General features: G+C 51.9%; 1 protein-coding gene across 1 annotated transcript; it reads right to left on the bottom strand.

Annotated features, from left to right (window-relative positions):
• Positions 1 to 696: 696 nt before the first annotated feature.
• LOC137824852 (uncharacterized) lies at positions 697 to 22,109 on the bottom strand. Its single transcript, XM_068630530.1, has 3 exons — positions 21,804 to 22,109; positions 935 to 1,323; positions 697 to 745 (listed from the first exon to the last, which is right to left on the bottom strand). Exons 1-3 carry the CDS (start codon positions 22,107 to 22,109, stop codon positions 697 to 699), a joined length of 744 nt encoding a protein of 247 aa, XP_068486631.1.
• Between the last annotated feature and the right edge of the window lie 487 nt (positions 22,110 to 22,596).

Below are 22,596 nucleotides of genomic sequence, written 5' to 3'. Positions count from 1 at the left end.
TTTTGATAAAACGTCCTTACCCACTTGGCATGCACCAATATTGGCCCAGTAAGACTCTCAGTCAGAAAACCTTTCTCACCCCAGGAGTGAGACAGGGAGTGAGCGACTCAACCCGCCAAAGGGTGATGACCTCGGGGAAAGGGAAAGGGGTTAGCGAGAAACACTTCCTTTCCCCCAAGATGAGGCCTCACTTTGAGCAATCGATGTCAAGGTCCTTTATGCACTTAGCGCTAGAGCGACAGAGAAAGCTAAGTAAGGACTAAAGAGCGATCACCGATGAGTCGTCAGTAATTGGCTAGTAGTACAAAGCAGCGCACGAGGACTGTTAAGCTGAGGGAACAGCCAGTCGAGATCATGCAGATCGCGCTAAGCCTGAGTTGGTTAACACTTAGTCGCGCGCAAAGAGTAAGAGAAGCAGATCGCGCTAAGCCTAAGCTGGTTGACACTTAGTCGTGTGCGAAAGGAAAGGCAAAGCCCAAGATCGCGCTGAACCTAAACTAGCTAACAGTTAGTCGCGCACATAAAAGTAAGTGGAGTCCAAAGAAAATACAAAGAAAAATTGAGCAATTGAAACCAAGGTATATCACCAGAGATGTTCATACAATTGTCAGTTACAAAGAGTTGAATGGTGCAGAAACATAAGGTTACAAAATGAAACTTTGTACAGAAGAAGTCAAAATTACAGAAGGAAGAGATTCAGGGAGTAGGAGGCTTAAGTTTCCCATCTACCACCGAGTGATGAATGCTGAATTGCGCAAGGTCCAGTTCTGGAAGGACGCAGCGGACTTGCTCGAGCGCCAGCTCGAATCCATCAATGAGGGAATCGGCGCCCACGTTCATCAAGTCCTCTTTCTCCGCCTCCAGACTTCGCCTCGAAGCCTCTGCAGCATCCCTCTGCGTGGTAAGGGTAGCAAGGGAGGAGGCAGCCTCAGACAGCTTGCCCACTGCCTCCTCAAGCTTCTTTTCGGCGGCAGCAGTTGCCTCCTTGGCGGCCTTGAGCATCTCTACCCGCTGAGAATCCTGTTGGCGTAGGGAGGAGTTCTCAGCCTCTAACTCCTCCACCCTCTGACTCCGTTCGAGCAAAGAGGAATTCTCAGCCTGTAACTCTGCCACCTTCCAGTCCAGGGGACCAACAGTCTGCCCCATCAAGATCTCCATCTTGATGGTCTCCTGGACCTGCAGCAAGTACTCCCTCCTGGCCTTCTCCACCATGCCTCGCATCAGCTCGACAGACCCCTGAGCGGCTTCAAGGTCACTGTGCAGCGACTCGTTGTCGTGCTCAAGTTCCTTCACCCTTTTCTCCAGGGCTTTCTGCTTGCGATGCTGGTTGGAGAACTCCAGCGAGAGCACCACCTGCTTGGCAAGGTGTGCGTCTATCTCCTCCCCGCTCCAGTCGACGAGCTCCCCATTGCTGATGTGCTGTCGCACCATGGAGATAACTCTGCTGAAGTTCTCATGGTTGGCTCCAGTGTTGCTTGGGCGCGAGCCAGACCCACCATGTTCAACATTGGCGGTGGAGATTGTCATTGGAGGCGGGGCACACTCTTTTTGAGCAGAAACACCCCCAGCAGGGTGAGCGGATGGACCAGGTGATTGGCCTGCTGGGGGGAAGTTGGTGGTTGAGAGGTTGGGGGCGATTTTTGACCAGGAGAAGGGGACATGCGGGCTCTGGGGCCGATCGAGTAGAGGGAGAGGGAGGTGGTGAACCTTCCTCTACCTCTACCACCTCTATCCCTCCAGGCTGGAGAGACGAGACCCCCTCGCTACTGCTTTCTTCCTCTGGCGGTGAATGAGGGGGGAGCCTGAGCTTTCCTCTTCCACTGAGGCAGCAGCAGCAGTAGGTACCAGCGAAGAAGCCTTCACCAGTCTCTTCCTTTTCTTCCCTTGCTCAGGGCCTTCGGCTGGCGCGACCGAGAGCGGAGGGGCTTCGATTGGCTCAGTGGTGGAAGAGGAAGAGCCAGTCCCTTTGGCCGCTCGGCGTTTAGCGAGCTCCAACACCGCCAACCTCCTATCTTTCCCTGACATTGAATCTGCATAGGCAAGAAAGAGGGAAATTAGACAGCTAAGAGACGCAAGCAAGGTGAAAAGTATAAGAGCATGCATGAGGAAGTATAAATGTCCTAAGGGGCGGCAGAGAAAGAACTACCTATATATTTCTTCAGGGAAACCACATCAAACTCATCCTTGATGAGGCGAGCGGAGTCATACTTAGCCCCCAGGAGCAGCCCACACAGCTCGCGCTCGTAGGGGCCATGGTCTGGAGATCCTTGGGTTTCTTAAATTGAACCTGGGGAACCCAGTAGAGGGGGTACCCCTCGAGCAGATGAGGGCTTTGTGGGGTGGCGGATATCATATAAAATCTGCCCTTCCAGTCTTTGAAGGACTGCTGGTACAGGCCCAGAAGCACCCGTCCAGCAACCCCGTTCAGGCTGACCCAAAACCTATCCCCTGGTTTCTTCGCCTCAAAGAAGTAGAGGAACACCTCCACCGAGGCGTTGTGCCCAAAGTAGTTGCACAGAATCTGGAACGCCCGGATGAAGGCCCAGGCTTGGGGTGGAGTTGGCAGGGCGCGACATTCAACTCCATCATCAGCTCTTTCTCGAAGAAGGTGAAGGGGAGTCGCAGCTTCAGCCTTTTGAAGATCGCGGAGTAAACAAAAACGAAGGGCACCCCATTGGTGGCCCTGTCGTCAGCGCAAATGGGCATCCCTCGGGGAGGGATGCGGACTCGGATGTGGAAGTCGTTTTCCCTGTCTATGGAACACGAGGGTTCTCCGGGTCGTGGCTCAGAAGCGAGTTAAGATGATCCTCGGTAGCAAGATGGACGTTTCAGATAGCAACGCCAGAGGGGCCCAGTCATAGACTTTGGCGTTGTCATGGAATGAGGTGACAACAGGCGGTGGCGAAGCTGGTGCACTCGCGGAGGGCTGTGCACCAGAAGAAGAGGCAAGGACACGAGCGGTCTGCTTCAAGCGAGCCATCGAGAGATAGCTGCAATGGAGGAAAAACGAAGGGTCAGAAATAGAAAGGGAGAGAGTGATGGATGGTCGGTGAAAAACAGAGAGGGGAATGAGGGAGAAATGCCCAGGTAAAGGAGAAAGAAGGGAGGCAGAAGCCAAAGCGGAAACATGAGAAAAACCCTAGCGCGGGTTGAGAAGAAGAAAAACAGGGAAGTGGATGCATGATAACTAGAATGTAAATGCAATCGGTAAAGATGACCAAAAAGGGGCCAGGGAAAAGAAAAACCATACCTTTGGATGATCGTAGGAGTTTAGGATCACAGAGAATTCGAAGAAGATGGGTGCGCAGAAGAAGGTTCGCAGAGAGTTTGGGAGTCAAATGAAGAAGATGAAGGAACAGTGGAAGGGCGCGCCATTTGAATAAAGAAGCGCTAGCGACGCACACGCTGGCCGTTGATGGGCCACGTGTCGCGAGATTAAGAAGGAAGTCCAAACGTTAAAGAAGCAGCACGTGAGGTGGCACGTGAGGCGGCCCCACTTACCACGTGGACTGAGGGCACGACCACTTAGTCTCTTCGCTGAGAACGAGTTCTCGACTCGAGACTGGGGGCTTGTGATCCGATCGGTCATCGGTAGTCGATGACATCAGCATCAGAGAACCACGTGGACCACTCGCAGGGTGACACGTGGACCAGGTGCAGAGAGGTAGGGGGACGATCGCCAAGAGAGGTGATCGGTGGTCAGTAACCAAGTTACACCGACAGATCAGGCGCAGAGAGGTCGGGGGAAAGATCACCCAGAATGGTGATCGGTGGTCAGTAGCCAAGTGACCACCAGCAGACCAGTTCCCAGACTCGCGCCTGGAGGCAGAGCGCGAGTAGCGAATAAACACTGATCAGTCATCGGGTGTATTGTCATCGGGGTCTCGCGTTACACGCAGTTAAACTGGGACTAAGGTTCCCAGCGAGAGCGTTACGCATGGACCTCGCATGGCACACCTCAAGGAATCATGCACGAGAGTGGCCTGAGGGAACTAGTAAGCCAGTCGGTGATTGGTGATTCCCTCAACCCATTACGTGCGTGTCATCCTGAAGGGTAAGTCGCCTACGCAGAGAGTAACGTTTGGTGAGTGCGCCTAGACCAGCCACACCCGACGTTCTCCTAAGAGTACGCAATTTGCCCAGATAAGAGAAGCATCCTAAGTTACTCCGCAAGGGCGTAGCTTAGGCAGACAAAGAGAGGCGCTAGAGCCCTTCCAGTAAGTGACACGTGTGTGGTTAGATGTGAGTTGCAGGCCTCCACGTGTCACCATCTGAGAGGGGTGCGGTCCAGACAAAAGAGCACTCCGTACCCTAAAGGTACAGACAGGCGCAGCCAAGCGCAGACATGCGCAGACTCTCACGCTCCCCATTGCTGATTCTGAAGGTACGCTTTCTCTGAAAAGCACGACAGGGTTCTGAACATGCCAGAAAAGCATAACAGAATTCTGTTATGCCCAGAAGCAGGGAAAAGAGATAAAAGGCAGAATCAGAGTGGAGTGAGGGGAAAGAGAAAGGAAAAACAGAGGCAAGTTTTTCTCACACACACATTTTACTAAGTTTCCAGTTTCTGGTGGTTCTGTTGAACTAACTTGATCGTCGGAGTGCAAACGGCCGCTAGAGGCGTCGTCTGTGTATTTTGCAGGTCACATTTTGAAGACATCTGAGAGAGAGAGTTCAGAAGGTGATACTTCAGGAGACGCAGTCGCGAAGACAGGGCAGAAAGTGTTACGAAGCGATCCACCCACGTTCAAGTTGCCGGCAGGATCACCGCCAATCGCCGAAAAACGATGGGGACTTTAAAACTTTTACTTAGAAAGCATGCAACATAACTTTAAACTTGCCTTGAATCATGTACGAGTGATAAGGTCTTTTTTCTAAAACTTTCGAAACAACAAGCATGCAATCTTAGAAGCTTTAAACTTTGAAAACTCTTCTTTATTGGGTGGCCTCATTAAAAACCCTCCTTAGGGAAAAAAGAGTGCCCCCTTCAAACTGTTTGAACAGAAAGCTTGCAAATCTCTTCATCTTCGTTTTTACTTACAACGCTTTAACTGTAATATAACTTGAGGTCTGTGGCATTCCAGGTGCGAGGAATCGCCCCTCCTTCTAACGTCTCTAAGTGGTAGGCGCCGTTTCCGAGCGCCTCGGTTATTCTGAACGGTCCTGTCCACTTAGGCGATAACTTGTTTTCCATCTCGTACTGGTGGGCCTTCCTCATCACCAGGTCGCCCTTTCTAAACTGCCTTGGCATCACCTTCGAGTTATACCTTCGCTCAATCCTCCTTTTCACTGCCTCAGCCTTTACCCTTGCCTCCTCCCTGACCTCATCCAGTAAATCCAGATTCAACCTTCTTTCTTCGTTCGAGTCCTCCGCCACAAAATTCTGGAATCTCGGCGAGCTCTCCTGGATTTCAACTGGAATCATTGCATCACATCCATAGACCAAGCTGAACGGAGTCTCGTGGGTTCCTGACTACTCGGTGGTATGGTACGCCCAAACTATGCGGGGTACCTCTTCAGCCCACGATCCCTTAGCTTTCTCTAGCCTTCTCTTCAAACCTCTTAGCAACACCCGATTGGCAGACTCTACTTGGCCATTAGTCTGAGGGTGCTCGACGGATGCAAACACCTGTTGTATTCCCACCTCTTCGCACAGCTTCTTCAGTAGGTGACTTGCAAACTGAGTCCCATTGTTTGACACCAGGCGCTTAGGCACACCAAACCGGCACACGATGTTCTTCCATACAAAACTCTCGATCTTGTGTGTGGTGATCTGGGCTACTGGTTCTGCTTCGATCCACTTGGTGAAGTATTCAATCGCCACCACCAAGTACTTCATCTGCCTGATCGCCAATGGGAAAGGTCCCAGAATGTCAATTCCCCACGTATGAAACGGCCAAGGGCTGTAAATTGACTTTAACACTTCTGGAGGCGCCTTGTGCCAATCAGCGTGCTGCTGACATTGCTTGCAACACTGTGCATACTTCTTGCAGTCCTCCCTCATCGTTGGCCAGTAATAACCTGCACGGAGAGTTCTTGCAGCCAGAGCTCGACCCCCGACGTGACTTCCACATATCCCTTCATGGAGCTAGGCCATAATTCTAGTGCATTTTTCTCCGTGCACACATTCTAGGAGTGGGTGTGTGATCCTGCCTGTTGACCGGAACGCTGGAAACTGCCTCGTCAAAGGATCGACGTGCGCACCGCTTCACACCTCTGTTCCTCTTCGAGATCCACCTCAAGAACCTGCAAAGAAACAGAGCGGCGCCGCTGCGACCGATCGCACTCCAACGCCCAAGTCAGTGACCGAATCACCCAATACTAAGAGAACAAGAACCGTGCAAATCCTCTCTCACAGTCAGCTCTATAACTCGTAAGCGTAAAGAGTATAAATTGAACGTGCGTACCTCAGAAAGTTTGTTGAGAACTCTTTTATACCTGGTTGTTTTCTCTCTCCTGGTAGTTACAGACCTGGACACGTGGCTCGCATCCAGTCGTACACGTGCCATCATCTGGAGCCTCCTTGACTTGGCGCTGCTTCTACTCTCATTTTGGCTAAGTTACTTATGCATGGTACTGCCCAGTGCATAGCTAACTTGGGAGTGCGATCTCTACTGGAATTGGCGAGTTAGGGTGTCCTCATACACCTTCCCTATGGTCTCGCCGGCCGCCTTCGTAATTTGCTTCTCCTTCATCTTCGGCGATGTGCCTTCTCTGGCGATCTCCAACTGCCTGGTCGCCTGAGTTCACATCTGGCGACTTCATCTTTAACCCGGTGATCGCCTATTCTGATATGCTGGAGATCGGAACACGCCAACTTAATAACTGGCGGCTTCACGAGCCCCCCGACTTCCTTTCCTTCTGCCAGCCTGGCGCCTTGCCAACACGCCTATACTGTAGCAGGATGCCACGTCATCACTCCCGACTACCAGGGCGGTACACAAGCCCCTCAGTCTTAAGCGAAGACTTGTCTAGCGAAAAGACTGAAAGAGTCACGTCAACACCGGTCTACGTGGCACTGACGCAGAATTCCAAACGGTTGTACCTTCTGCTTTTCTGACGCTCCACCAAACCCCTCGCCCATCGCTCGACACGTGGCTTCATCAACGGCTCTCTTCAGTTGCCGTTTGCACTTCCTAAACCCATTTCGAAAAAACCCTTAAACCTGTTTTCACTCAACACTGTTCCATCACTTTCCCTCGCATTCACGAACGCTCTAACTTTCTTTTGCGGAAAACTCTCAGCGCTCTCCAGCATTCTGAATCACCATCAACCTTCATCGTCTTCCTGTTCATCAAAAGGTACCTACTTTCCTTCTTCTGCTGGTTTTCCTTGCATTTTAACCGATTCGCATCATCCTGTAACTGCCTGGTGCATACGCTGTGGGTTGCTTTTCCATTTCTCCTACTGCGTAACTTAGGGCTTCGTCAATCGTCGCAACGAACCTACATTCGTTCGTTTTTCACCTTCCTTCTATGATCGAGTCAGCCTCTGTAACCCCTGATCATTTTTCCTTTTCTTCTTCCTTTGTAGCTGCAACCATGATTCGCACAAAGATCACCTCGAATCCTCCTCCTTCATCAAGAAACCCCCCTTCTCAAGCACACGATCCACCACGAGTTCGTGGCGCTTCATCTTCCCAGGCTGAGAGGCCTGCCTCTTCCCGTCCTGTCCTGGCCCAGGCGACTCCACCTATCGCCGGAGGAGCCCCCGTTCCCTTGCCAGACTTCAAAACCTTGTATCCCTGGGCCAACTCGACCCTTCTGAGGGAGACATCCTCTGTGAACACTGCGGGAGCAGTTTTGCGGCTGACTAAGGGGGATGAGCCTCATCAATCATTTCATAAGGAACACGACGAAAGGATGATGGTGCTGCCTTGCCCCCCCGATCTGCCTGTTTGTGCCGATGACAAGGTGAGTGCCGACGGGCCTTTCTGCTTCGTCTACACGACCTTATTCAAGAAGGTGAAACTCAAGTTCCCTTTCACACGATTCGAGAGGGAACTCCTTACCGAGCTCAACATTGCCGCTGCCCAGCTTCACCCCAACAGCTGGGCGTTTGTTCGAGCTTTCCAAGTGATGTGCGACCATCTGGGGTTGCCCGCATCAGTGGACGTGTTCCTATTCCTCTTCGAAGCCAAGCACCCAGGAGACCGCCTGTGGGTTAGCTTGAACGCGATTGCTGGGAGGTCCATCTTTGCTATCTTCCAGCAATCCTACAAGGACTGGAAGGGGAAGTTCGTCCAAGTACACGCTAATGACAAAGACGCCTCCCTTCTCGACGGCTTCCCCTTGTACTGGGTGGACAAGGGGAAGAAAGAGTCCAAGAACTGCTTCAGGAGACCCAGAAGTCCTGACAGCATGGGAGCATTGGACAGAGATCTCTGTCTCTTCTGGAAAAGGGTGGCGGACGCCAACATTACTTTCCTTACCACCACCTTGATCTGCTTCGAATTCTACGAAGACCAGCTAGAAATTCGAATAGGTTAGAACATTAAAAACTGTTGTTTTAATACTGCTTCTGTTTAACTGTTTCTGGGCGTCTTGTGCGTTATGCGCAAGACTTTGGTTTTATCTTTCCTGCACATATCATCTGCTTTGCTCTGTACTACCTTACGCACTTATTTTTTCCTTGAGTTAACCCATGCATTTTCGTTCCATGTAGATAACATGTTGGGCAAAGGCATGCTCGCTGAACTGAAGGCGCTCGCTCGAAACCACGGGTTGGCGACGGGTTCTCAAACGGTGCCTAACTCGGTGGTGGAGACAGCCATCGTCCACGGGCGATCGCCACCTAAGGAACCTGCCCAACGCAAGAAATTGGTCCTCAAGAGACCTAAAAGGAAAGCCCCTCAGGTGATCCACGAGGAAGAGGAAGAAGATGACGAGGACACCGAAGACGGTTTGGTCTCAAAGAGGAAGAGGGTGGCACCTTCTTCACCGCCTGCTCCACCCCCTCTTCCAACCTCAACACCTCCATCGACGCCTGCTCCTCCTCCATCATCGCCACCCCCACAGGCTCCTGCCTCACCAGTCCAAGCGGTCCCACTGGCCACTGCGCCACCTGCAGTTGAGGCCCAAGAGCCAAACTTCATGGAGGACCCCCCAAGCGCCTCTACACCATATGTGTCAGCTGGAGGGGGTCCCCCTTCAAACACCTCAGCTGCAGAAGTTGCTCCAATCGGGGATGAGGTTGCTCATACCTCTCCGATTCTGATCACCGAATCCCCGATTCCGTCGCCACGCCAGGAAGCGCCTACTGAAGAACCCGCTAAGGAAGGTGGCGACGAGAACCAATAACAGGCTCACCTGGTGCCTCTCCAAGCAGCAAACCTCCCTTTGGAGGTCACAAGGATGTGGGAGCCTCTAACTGCCAAGCTGAAGACCATAGCAGAAGATATCCCGGCGATCATAACCAGAGCTATGGAGAGCTCAACCAGGAGGCTCCAAGACGACCTCTTCAACCTCAAAACAGAAAACAGCACCATGAGGGTCGAGGTGGAGAAGTTGTCTTTCAACCTAACGCTCGCAGAAATCGAACACTCCCGAGTGGAGGATGCAATGAACACCGAGCTCAGGCTGGCGCGCAAGGAGGCCACTGACCTTCGCCACAAGGTGCATCAACTTGCTCAAGAGAAGGTCGAACTGGAGAGCAAGATTGTCCCTCTTCGCGTCAGGGTGGTTGACCTGGAGGCTCTCATGAAAACTGACGCCGCTAAGGTGCAGAAATTGGAGCAGAGGTCAGTCGACCGAGAGAAATTCCTTGGGCAAGTGGAAAAGGCAAGGGACGACGCCATAGCCGATCTTGTCGAGGCCAACACAGAGAAGGGAAAGGTGGCTGCTGAACTGGCCCAAGCACAAGCGGAATCCAAGAAGGTTACTGAAGACCTTCTCCAGGCTCAAGAGACCAATGAACAACTCAAGAAACAGGTTGAAGAGCTGGAGCAACAAAATAAAGAGCTGAAAGAGCAAACTGAAGACCTCAAGAAGCGGATTGAGGAACTTTAGAAGCAAATTGAAGAACTCAAGCTGAACTCTGCTCAAATTCTGGCTGCTGGATTCAAAGCTGCGCGGGAACAATTTGCTTGCCTATTCCCCGACCTGGATCTCAGCATGGTGTCGCTGAACAATGAAGTGGTGGATGGAAAAGTCGTTCCTGCTGAAGACTAATCAACTCTTCTTCATCTGCTACCTTCGTGCTTTCCCTTGTATTATAACTTGTAATAAACTTTATGTCCCTTCGTATATATGCTCTGAACTGTTAACTGTTAATGACAAAGGTCTACGTTTTTCCTTTTATAACTTCTTCACTCGCTTCAACTTTCCTTGCTTGTTTAATTTCAAAGAAATGACTTAGGAAAACTGTAGGTACAACCTTTGACTTAACTGCTTCGGATCACTTCATCCTTAAGCAACAAACACTTAACAATTCGTAATCTTAAGGCAATTAACCTTATCGTAAAAATATCCCTCGAGCAATGAACTGCAACTCAGTCACTGGCTTAAACACCGCTCCACTCGACCTGCTTCATCAAACAGGTGTTTTAACCTTCTCGCCGCTGTTTGAACTCTTCCTGATCGCCAAAGACTCTTGGTGATATCAGCTTCTTTCTAGCCTCATGCTTTGGCCATTGCTTCTTTGTCTGGGGGTAGAAACGCCTTTTGGGATCCTTCTTTACCTCCCTGAACTTCAGAACAAAAGACTGGGTGACTAGGCGTTCTCTTCGAACCTACCTTAGCCACCTTCCAAACTTCTTCCACCCTCTGCACCATACCTGAACTCGTTCGAGACGAGAAGGATTTTATCTTGCTTAAGCTCGCATGTAGGCGAGAAGGTCTTTAACTCGCCTGAACTCGCTCATCGGCGAGAAGGTCTTTAACTTGCCTGAACTCGCTCATCGGCGAGAAGGTCTTTAACTTGCCTGAACTCGCTCATCGGCGGGAAGGTCTTTAACTTGCCTGAACTCGCTCATCGGCGAGTAGGTCTTTAACTTGCCTCCACATTGCCCCAGGGGTTACATCTTCTCGCCCTCAGAAACACGGAGGACTTTTTACTGGTGCCTCTACATTGCCCCAGGGGTTACATCTTCTCGCCCCCAGAAACACGGAGGACTTTTTACTCTTCCTCGCCTGCACTCGCTCGACGGCGAGGAGGTCTTTATCTCGCCTCAGAACGCGCGAGGGCGTTGAGGTCTTTTATCTGGTGCCTTCGATCGCCGAAAAATGATGAGGACTTTAAATCTTTAACTGGTGCTTCCAATCGCCGAAAAACGATGAGGACTTAAAAACTTTAACTGGTGCCTCCGATCGCCGAAAAACGATGAGGACTTAAAAACTTTTAGAAAGCATGCGATATATCTTTACTTGCCTTAAATCACGTACAAGCGACAAGGTCTTTCTTCAAAACTTTTGGAAAATAGCAAACATGCAATCTGAAAACGCCTTATACTTCGAAAACTCTTCTTTTATTGGGTGGCCTCATTAAAAACCCTCCTTAGGGAAAAAAAGAGTGCCCCCTTCAAACTGTTTCATCAGAGACATTGTAATATGACCTTTGTGTTTGTCTTTACTTACAAAGCTCTTAACTATAGTACAACTTCAGGTGCGTGGCGTTCTAGGTGCGAGGAATCGCCCCTCCTTCCAGCGTCTCTAAGCGGTAGGCGCCGTTCCCGAGCGCCTCGGTTATTCTGAACGGTCCAGTCCACTTGGGCGACAGTTTATTCTCCATCTCGTACTGGTGGGCCTTCCTCATCACCAGATCGCCCTCTCTAAACTGCCTTGGCATCACCTTCGAGTTGTATCTTCGTTCGATCCTCCTCTTCACCGCCTCCGCCTTTAATCTCGCCTCTTCCCTGACCTCATCCAGTAGATCCAGGTTTAGCCTCCTCTCTTCATTCGAGCCTTCCTCTACGAAGTTCTGGAATCTCGGCGAGCTCTCCTGGATCTCCACTGGAATCATGGCATCACACCCATAGACCAAGCTGAACGGGGTCTCATGGGTTCCTGACTGCTCGGTGGTGTGGTACGCCCAGACTATACGGGGTACCTCCTCAGCCCAACTTCCCTTGGCTTTCTCAAGCCTTCTCTTCAAACCTCTCAACAACACCCGATTAGCTGACTTCACCTGGCCGTTTGTCTGAGGGTGCTCGACGGATGCAAACACTTGTTGAATTCCCACCCCTTCACAGAGCTTCTTCAACAGGTGGCTTGCAAACTGAGTCCCATTATCCGACACCAGGCGTTTAGGCACTCCAAACCGGCACACGATGTTCTTCCACACGAAACCTTCGATCTTGTGTGCGGTGATCTGGGCCACTGGTTCTGCTTCGATCCACTTGGTGAAATATTCAATCGCCACCACCAAGTACTTCATCTGCCTGATCGCCAGCGGGAAAGGTCCCAGGATGTCGATTCCCCAGGTATGAAATGGCCAAGGGCTATAAATCGACTTCAACTCCTCGGGAGGCGCCTTATGCCAATCGCCGTGCTGCTGGCATTGTTTACAACATTGGGCGTACTTCTTGCAATCTTCTCTCATGGATGGCCAGTAGTATCCTGCACGGAGAGTCCTCGCGGCCAGAGCTTGACCCCCGACGTGGCTTCCGCATATACCTTCGTGGAGCTCCGCCATGATTCTCGTGCACTTCTCGCCGTGTATACACTCCAGGAGCGGATGAGTGAACCCAAACCTGTACAGATCGCCATCAATCAGGGTGTACTTGCTAGAATTCTTCTTTACCTTCCTAGCCTCAGTCGGATCCAGCGGGAGAAGGCCATCTGCCAGGCACCGCTTGTACTGTGTTATCCAAGTGTCTGGCTCATGGGTAGCGCAGACCTGCATCACATTCACCTTCTCTCCTCGACATGCTCTAATTCTCGGCGATCTCAGAGTTTCTTGCATCAGGGACTTATGGCTTCTCGCGACGTTCTCCGTCGACTTGCTGATCTGAAGGACCAGGTGATCTGCCACAAATGCTCTCGGCGTCTTCAGAGTTTCTTGAATCACCGTCCTCTGCCTACCCCCCTTGCCTGAGCTGGCGAGCTTAGCTAGCAAGTCAGCTCGGGCATTCTGCTCTCTGGGTACATGTACTACTTCAAAGGAGGCAAAGGAACTCTTCAATTCCTGCACATACGCCAAGTAAGCCGCCATTTGTGGATCTTTAGCCTGGAACTCGCCTGTTACTTGCCCCGTGACTAGCAGCGAGTCACTCTTAGCCATCAGCACCGTAGCTCCCATCTCCTTGGCCAGCAAAATTCCGGCGATCAGCGCCTCACACTCTGCTTGATTGTTACTGGCTTTGAAGGCGAACCTCAGAGATTGTTCGATCAGCACGCCGTTGGGTCCTTCCAATATGACTCCAGCACCGCTGCCCTGCTGGTTCGACGATCCATCCACCGAAAGTACCCAACGGAAATCGTCTCCTTCAACCCGCGTCGCCTCTGATGAGAGCTCAACCACGAAATCTGCAAAGATTTGCCCCTTGATCGGGCCTCGGGGCTCATATTTAATATCAAACTCTGACAACTCTACTACCCACTTCACCATCCTTCCCGCAACGTCAGGTTTCTTCAAGACCTTCTGGATGGGCAGGTCAGTCATCACCAGTATTGTGAAACTATGGAAGTAGTGGCGCAACCTCCTCGCCGAAAATACCACAGCCAGCGCAGCCTTCTCCAGGGCCTGATATCTCGTTTCGAGGCCCTGCAACACCTTGCTCACAAAATAGATAGGCTTCTGAGCCTGATCTTGATCCTGGGCGAGCACCGCACTCACCGCTCTCTCAGTTACAGCAAAATGCAACCTGAGAGGGGTTCCCGCCAGCGGTTTGCACAGAACCGGCGGGCTCGCTAGATACTCCTTCAGCTTGACGAAAGCTTCCTCACACTCTTTCGTCCAAACAAACTTATTATTTCGCCGCAGACACTGAAAATAGGGATGCCCCTTTTCTCCGCTAGCTGACACGAAGCGAGATAGGGCTGCCATCTGACCTGTTAGCTGCTGGACTTCTTTCACCGTAGCTGGGCTCCTCATCGCCAAGATGGCGGCACACTTGTCTGGGTTGGCTTCTATTCCTCTTTCAGTCAAGAGGAAACCCAAAAACTTTCCAGCCTCCACGCCGAAAATGCATTTCTCCGGATTGAGCTTTAACCTGAACTTGGCAATCGTTGCGAACAATTCTTCCAAGTCGGCAACGTGCTTGCTTTTTTCCGGCGAGGTCACGACCATGTCATCGACGTACGCTTGCACGTTCCTTCCCAGCATTGGTGCAAGTACTCGATCCATCAGGCTCTGGTATGTGGCCCCCGCGTTCTTCAGCCCAAACGGCATCACCTTGTAGCAATAGCACGACCTCTCCGTCATGAAGGCTGTCTTCTCTTCATCCATGGGATGCATCTTGATCTGATTATATCCCGAGAAGGCATCCAGGAAACTCAGCAACTTACACCCTCCAGCACTATCGACAAGGGCATCTATGCTTGGTAAAGGATACGAATCCTTTGGGCAAGCTTTGTTCAGGTCGGTGAAGTCGACGCACATGCGCCATTTCCCGTTACTCTTCTTCACCAGCACGACATTCGCCAGCCATTCAGGGTACTGGACTTCCCTGATGTGGCCTGCAGCGAGGAGTTTCTGTGTTTCGTCCCTGATCGCCTGCCTCCTCTCCTCGTTGAACTTCCTTCTCCTTTGTCGCACTGGTCTCACCAAATTGTCCATCGCCAGATGATGGCACAAGAAGTCGGGATCAATCCCGGGCATGTCCGAAGAGGACCATGCAAACGCGTCCAGATGCCGCTCAATCACCTTGGCGATCTGGTCCTGGAGCTCGACCTCCAGAGATCTTCCCAGCTTGAAGACCTTTCCTCCGATCTCCTTTTCGAGCCACTGCTCGACAGGTTTTGGCCTGGATTCTCTGGCGATCACCGCCCTGGCGATTCCCTGCTCCCTCGCTTCCTCAGGGCGATTCCGCTCCTCTTCCTCCTCCAGACCAGCATTCTTCTCCCCCAGCTCAGCGTCCACCATCTCCACATCTCTTCCGGCGGCCTCCTCTGTTACCGTCGATCTGGGCTTCACACCGGGAGGTGGGGTGGTTGTTACATAACTCACTGATCTCTTGTTTTTCATGCTATTCTCATAGCACTTTTTCGCTTCTTTCTGATCAGACTTGATTGTGATCACCACCCCTTCCATGGACGACAACTTTACCTTCATGTGCCGAGTCGACAGAATGGCGCCTATCCTGTTAAGCGTGGGCCTTCCCAACAGGATGTTATATGCTGAAGGAGCGTTTACGATGAGGTACTTGATTTTCTCCGTCCTCGACCCAGCCTCATCTGTAAACGTGGTTCTCAGCTCAATGTACCCCCTGACCTCCACCTGAGAAGCCCCCTGCAATGGTGTGGATCTCCCCGTGGATAGGCATCTCGTGTTGCTGGGCTTCTCCACCTGCTGGCTGGGAACTTGACACTCCCCCCGTCCTCCTGTCCAGCAGATAGTCATTTAGGAACCCGCTCTTAGCCAGATCGTCGAGCTGATATCCCAAGGACAAACACGGGTCCAAAGTGTGGCCAAAACCTTGGTGAAACTCACACCAGGCATCCGGCTTTGACCCCAGCACCTTGTCGCCCACCTTCTCAGGCGCTTTCAACCTAGCAGATATATTAGGAATGGCGATTAGATCCGCTAGTCCCATGACAAACTTGTGCTTAGGCGGGCGATTGTATTCCCGGCGTGCTGGTTGCTGGCGCCCCTGGCTCCTTCCCTTGTTCCTCCTATCGTAAGGATGGCGAGTCCTCTGGTCCTTCCTGGCCGCTGCCGCTGTTTCCAGCACCCTCTGCGGCTGGATCCTGGTCTGGGCGCGTGGCCTGGCGGGAACCACGCTTCCTCTCTTCTCGGCGACTTCGCTCTCGTCAGCGATGTGAGCCACCGCAAGTCGCCTGACTTCAGCAAACGTCGCGGGGTGAGCCCTGATCAAGGCCTCGCAGAATGGTCCCGGCAGCACGCCCTTTTTGAAGGCATAGACCAGCATTTCTTCATCCTTGGCTGGCGACCTGACCATCTGCGCTCCAAAGCGATTCAGGTAATCTCTGAGGGACTCTCCCTGGTACTGCCTTATATCAAACAGATCATAAGACACCCTGGGCGGTGCCTTATTCACGATGTACTGCTCGACAAAAATCTTCGAGAACTGTTGAAAATTGGTTATGTGGCCGTTAGGCAGGCTCACAAACCACTCCATCGCCGTTCCCTGGAGCGTACTCACGAACATCTTGCAGTAGACGGCGTCTGACCCTCCCGACAGCATCATCTGCGTATGGAACGTGGTTAGGTGAGCCTCTGGGTCCTCCACGCCGGTAAAGACAGCCTTAACCGGAACCACGCTCGTGGGAATAGGCGTGTCAGTAATCGCCTGAACAAAAGGCATAGGGAAAACACGAGGTGGCGATGACGGCGCCACCTCCTCAGCAGAAGAACGCCCTTGCTGCTCCTGAAGAGCTTGACGCAGCTCCTCAGTCACCTTGCTGAGCTCCTCATTCCTGGCGCGAGAGGCGACCAGGTCCTCATGCATTCTCGCCTGCTCCACGCGTGAGGCTTCCACAGTTGCCTGCAACGAACGCATCATCTCTACCATCTGCGCCATGGTCATGGCAGCGGCGCCTTCGGCAGCAACGGGCGCAACTGGACTTGAACGATTGCTTCTCATTTTTCTCATGAAACTCAGCGAATCACAGAATGCAGCGAACGACACTTCAACCAAGATCGATTCAGCGATCAATCGGAGAAAACTGTGCGAAACTGCGCAAGAAAACTCAAGAACACCGTAAACCTTCAAAGAAAACCACAACTTCACCAGAAACCACCGCTACAACCAAACGAGCGAAAGAACTCGAACTCCACCGAACAAACTACGCGCAAACAGCAGAAAAACCTCACTCCACCGATCGAAAACCCAAACAAATGGTGTAAAACGCGAATTCACCGAACGAAACTCAAGCAAACAGCGAACGATGGTTGCACCAGCACACAACCACGCAGAAAACTTCGAAAACCTCCAAGAACTCCCGCTGTGGATGGGAGCAATTTTTACACGGCCCCACGGTGGGCGCCTGATGATCCTGCCTGTTGACCGGAACGCTGGAAACTGCCTCGTCAAAGGATCGACGTGCGCACCGCTTCACACCTCCGTTCCTTTTCGAGATCCACCTCAAGAACCTGCAAAGAAACAGAGCGGCGCCGCTGCAGCCGATCGCATTCCAACGCCCAAGTCAGTGACCGAATCACCCAATACTAAGAGAACAAGAACCGTGCAAATCCTCTCTCACAGTCAGCTCTATAACTTGCAAGCGTAAAGAGTATAAACTGAACGTGCGTACCTCAGAAAGTTTGTTGAGAACTCTTATATACCTGGTTGTTTTCTCTCTCCTGGTAGTTACAAACCTGGACACGTGGCTCGCATCCAGTCGTACACGTGCCATCATCTGGAGCCTCCTTGACTTGGCGCTGCTTCTACTCTCGTTTGGCTAAGTTACTTATGCATGGTACTGCCCAGTGCATAGCTAACTTGGGAGTGCGATCTCTACTGGAATTGGCGAGTTAGGGTGTCCTCATACACCTTCCCTGTGGTCTCGCCGGCCGCCTTCGTAATTTGCTTCTCCTTCATCTTCGGCGATGTGCCTTCTCTGGCGATCTCCAAATGCCTGGTCGCCTGAGTTCACATCTGGCGACTTCATCTTTAACCCGGTGATCGCCTATTCTGATATGCTGGAGATCGGAACACGCCAACTTAATAACTGGCGGCTTCACGAGCCCCCCGACTTCCTTTCCTTCTGCCAGCCTGGCGCCTTGCCAACACGCCTATACTGTAGCAGGATGCCACGTCATCACTCCCGACTACCAGGGCGGTACAGTGTGTAAACCCAAACCTATACAGCTCGCCATCTATCATGGTGAACTTGTTGGAGTTCTTCTTTATCTTCCTAGCCTCCGTCGGATCCAGCGGGAGAAGGCCATCTGCGAGGCAGCGCTGGTACTGTGTTATCCATGTGTCTGGCTCATGCGTAGCGCAGACCTGCGTCATGTTCACCCTCTCCCCCCGACATGCTCTTATTCTCGGCGATCTCAAGGTCTCCTGAGTCAAGGACCTGTGACTCCTCGCCGCTTTCTCCGTCGACTTGCTTATCTAAAGAACCAGGTGGTCTGCCACAAATGCTCTAGGCGTCTTCAGAGTTTCTTGGATCACTGTCCTCTGCCTACCCCCCTTGCCCGAACAGGCGAGCTTGGCTAGCAAGTCTGCTCGGGCATTCTGCTCTCTGGGCACATGCACTACTTCAAATGAGACAAAGGAACTCTTCAACTCCTGCACATACTCCAAGTAAGCCGCCATTTGTGGATCCTTGGCCTGGAACTCGCCTATTACTTGTCCCGTGACTAATAATGAGTCACTCTTGGCCATCAGTACCCTAGCCCCCATCTCCTTAGCCAACAAGATCCCGGCGATCAGCGCCTCATACTCTGCTTGATTGTTGTTGCCTTTGAAGGCAAACCTCAGGGACTGCTCTATCAGCACGTCGTTGGGTCCTTCCAGAATGACTCCAGCACCGCTACCCTGCTGGTAAGACGATCCGTCCACCGAAAGCACCCAACGAAATTCGTCCCCTTCAACTCATGCTGCTTGTGACGAGAGCTTGACCACAAAATCAGCGAAAATCTGTCCCTTGACCGGTCCTCAGGGCTCATATTTGATGTCGAACTCCGACAGCTCCACCGCCCATTTTACCATTCTCCTAGCCACATCAGGCTTCTTCAAGACTTTCTGGATGGGCAAGTCGGTCATCACCAGCACTGTAAAGCTGTGAAAATAGTGGCGCAACCTCCTCGCCGAAAATACTACAGCCAATGCAGCTTTCTCCAAGGCCTGATACCTTACCTCCGGGCCTTGCAATACCTTGCTGACGAAATAAATAGGCTTCTGAGCGTGGTCTTGATCTTGGGCGAGCAGCGCACTCACCGCCCTCTCAGTCACAGCAAAATACAACCTGAGAGGGGTTCCTACTAAGGGTTTGCACAAAACCGGCGGGCTCGCTAGGTACTCTTTAAGCTTCACGAAGGCTTCTTCACACTCCTTCGACCAGACAAACTTATTGTTTCGCCTCAAACATTGGAAATACAGATGGCCCTTCTCTCCACTAGCTGACACGAAACGAGACAGGGCGGCCATCTGACCTGTAAGTTGCTGCACCTCCTTCACGGTAGTCGGGCTCCTCGTCGCCAATATGGCAGCACACTTATCAGGATTTGCCTCTATTCCTCTTTCAGTCAAAAGAAAACCCAAGAATTTCCCTGCCTCCACGCCAAAAATGCATTTCTCGGGGTTTAGCTTTAATCTGAACTTGGCAATCGTGGTGAACAACTCCTCCAGGTCTGAGACGTGTTTGCACTTCTCTAACGAGGTCACGACCATATCATCTACGTACGCTTGCAGATTCCTTCCCAACTTCGGTGCAAGTACCTTATCCATCAATCTTTGGTACGTGGCCCCCGCATTCTTCAGCCCGAAGGGAATCACCTTGTAGCAGTAGCACGATCTCTCAGTCATGAAGGCAGTTTTCTCTTCATCCATAGGATGCATCTTTATCTGATTGTACCCCGAGAAGGCGTCCAGAAAACTCAGCATCTATGCTTGGCAAAGGATACGAATCCTTTGGGCAAGCCTTGTTCAGCATCTTCCCGTTGCTCTTCTTCACCAGTACGACATTAGCCAACCACTCAGGGTACTGGACCTCCCTGATATGGCCTGCGGCGAGGAGCTTCTGTGTTTCATCCCTAATCGCCTGTCTTCTCTCCTCATTAAACTTCCTTCTTCTCTGTCGCACTGGTCTGACTTGTGTGTCCATTGCCAAATGGTGACACAAGAAGTCGGGGTCAATTCCCGGCATGTCTGAAGCAGACCATGCAAAAGCATCCAAATGCCGTTCTATCACCTTGGCGATCTGGTCTTGGAGCTCAACCTCCAAAGATCTTCCCAGCTTGAAGACCTTTCCCCCGATTTCCCTTTTGAGCCACTCCTCGACGGGTTTGGGTCTGGTTTCCCTGGCGATCACCGCCCTGGCGATTCCCGATTCCCTCGCTTCTTCTTCCCGTCCGGCGCTCTCTCCCTCCGGCTCAGCATCCACCATAGTGACATCGCCTCCGGCGGCCACTTCCATCGCTGCATCAACAACTCGCCATTCTGTTGGCCTGGGCTTCACACCGGGAGGCGGCGTCGTGGTGATGTAACTTACTAACCTCTTATTCTTCAGGCTATTTTCATAGCACTTCTTCGCCTCCTTCTGGTCAGATCTGATGGTGATCACCACCCCCTCCATCGATGGTAACTTAACCTTCATGTGCCTAGTTGAGGGCACAACTCCTATTCTGTTGAGGGTTGGTCTCCCCAACAGAATGTTATACGCTGAAGGGGCGTTCACAACGAGGTACTTGATTTTCTCCGTCCTCGAGGCCACCTCATTCGTGAACGTTGTTCTCAGCTCAATGTACCCCCTGACCTCCACCTGGTCGCCTGCGAACCCATACAAGCACTCTCCATATGGTCTTAGCTGGTCAAGGGGTAGTTGCAACTGCGTGAAAGTCGGCCAGAAAATTACATCCGCCGAGCTTCCTTGGTCCACCAGTACCCGGTGGACTTTCCTTCCCGCCGTGACGAGCGAGATGACTATGGGATCGGTGTCGTGAGGCATAACGTCCCTAAGATCCTCCTTTGTGAACGTGATGTCCACATCTGGCGAGTGATCCTCGAACATATCCACCGTCATCACTGACCTTGCATATTTCTTCCTCTGTGATGCAGTGCATCCACCACCCGAGAAACCTCCAGTGATGGTGTGGATCTCGCCATGAGTGGGCATCTCATGCTGCTGAGCCTCACCACTCGCCGGCTGGGAGCTCGACGCACCTCCCGTCCTCTTATCCAGCAGGTAATCATTCAAAAAACCGCTCTTGACCAGGTCGTCGAGTTGGTATCCCAAGGCCAAACACGAATCAACAGTGTGACCAAAACTCTGGTGGAACTCACACCAGGCGTTTGGTTTTGGTCCCAACACCTTGTCGCCCACTATCTCAGGCGCCTTAAGCCTGGCTGCTATGTTGGGAATGGCGATCAGATTCGCCTACCCCATGACAAACTTGTACTTTGGTGGGCGATTGTACTCCCTGGGGCGCCTTGGGCCCCTTCCCTTGTTCTTCCTCGGATCATAAGGATGGCGAGTCCTTTGATCCTTCTTGGCCGCCATCGTCTCCAGCACCCTCTGCGGCTGGATTCTAGTCTGGGCTCGTGGCCTAGCAGGGGCCACGCTCCCTCTCTTCTCGGCAACCTCACTCTCGTCGGCGATGTGGGCCACCGCAAGTCGCCTAACTTCAGCAAATGTGGCGGGGTGTGCCCTAATCAGTGCCTCACAGAAAGGTCCCGGCAGCACGCCCTTTTTGAAGGCGTACACCAACATCTCCTCGTCTTTAGCGGGCGAGCACACCATCTGTGCTCCAAAACGGCTCACGTAGTCCCTGAGGGACTCTCCCTAGTACTGCCTTACGTCAAACAAATCATAAGACACCCTAGGTGGCGCCTTGTTCACAATGTACTGGTCGACGAAAAGCTTCGAAAACTGCTGGAAATTGGTTATGTGTCCTGTAGGCAGGCTAACAAACCATTCCAGCGCTGTTCCCTGGAACGTGCTCACAAACATCTAGCAATATACAGCATCTGAGCCTCCTGACAGCATCATCTGCGTGTGGAACATAGTGAGATGTGCCTCAGGATCCTCCATGTCGGTGAAAGAGGCTTTCACAGGTACCACGCTTGCAGGGATCGGCGTGTCCGTGATCGCCTGAGCAAATGGCATCGGGAAAACGCGCGGTGGCGACGACGGCGCAACTTCTTCAACCACTGTGCGTCCTCTCTGCTCCAGAAGAGCTTGTCGCAACTCCTCAGTGACTTTGCTGAGCTCTTCATTCCTGGCCTGAGAGGCGACCAGGTCTTCATGCATCTTTGCCTGCTCTATGCGCGATGCCTCCACATTCTCTTGCAATGCGCGCATGATCTCCATCATCTGCGCCATAGTTATGGTGCCTTCTGCGGCAGCTGGCACAACGGGACTTGAACGTGTGCTTCTCATCTTTCTCATGAAAAATCGACAGATCAAGCTTCAGCGAACAAAACCTTCACCAACAAACGATCGATCCATCAATCAATCGGTCAAAAAACTCTCAAACTCCCAAGAACTTCCAGGAACGCAAACACAACAGCACGCTGATCGATTCGGACGCAGAACCTTCACAGAAACTTGCGTTCTCAGCACAAACCTACTGCTTCTTCGCCAAAACTCCCAATTTACCGGTCAAGAACACAAATGAATGGTAAAGACTTCAATTTACCAATTGAAACTCGTACAAACAGCGAAAGACTTCAACTCTCCGAATAAGAACTCGAACGAACGGGGAAAAACTCCAATTCACCGAACAAAACGCAAGCAAACGGTGAAAAACCTCAATCCACAGAACAAAAGCTCAATCAAACGGTGAAGAACGTCAAACTACCGATCAAAA

The sequence above is a fragment of the Phaseolus vulgaris genome, chromosome 8, assembly GCF_000499845.2.
Source record: "Phaseolus vulgaris cultivar G19833 chromosome 8, P. vulgaris v2.0, whole genome shotgun sequence".
Lineage (NCBI taxonomy): Eukaryota > Viridiplantae > Streptophyta > Magnoliopsida > Fabales > Fabaceae > Phaseolus > Phaseolus vulgaris.
This window is presented reverse-complemented; position numbering and strand designations above follow the sequence as displayed.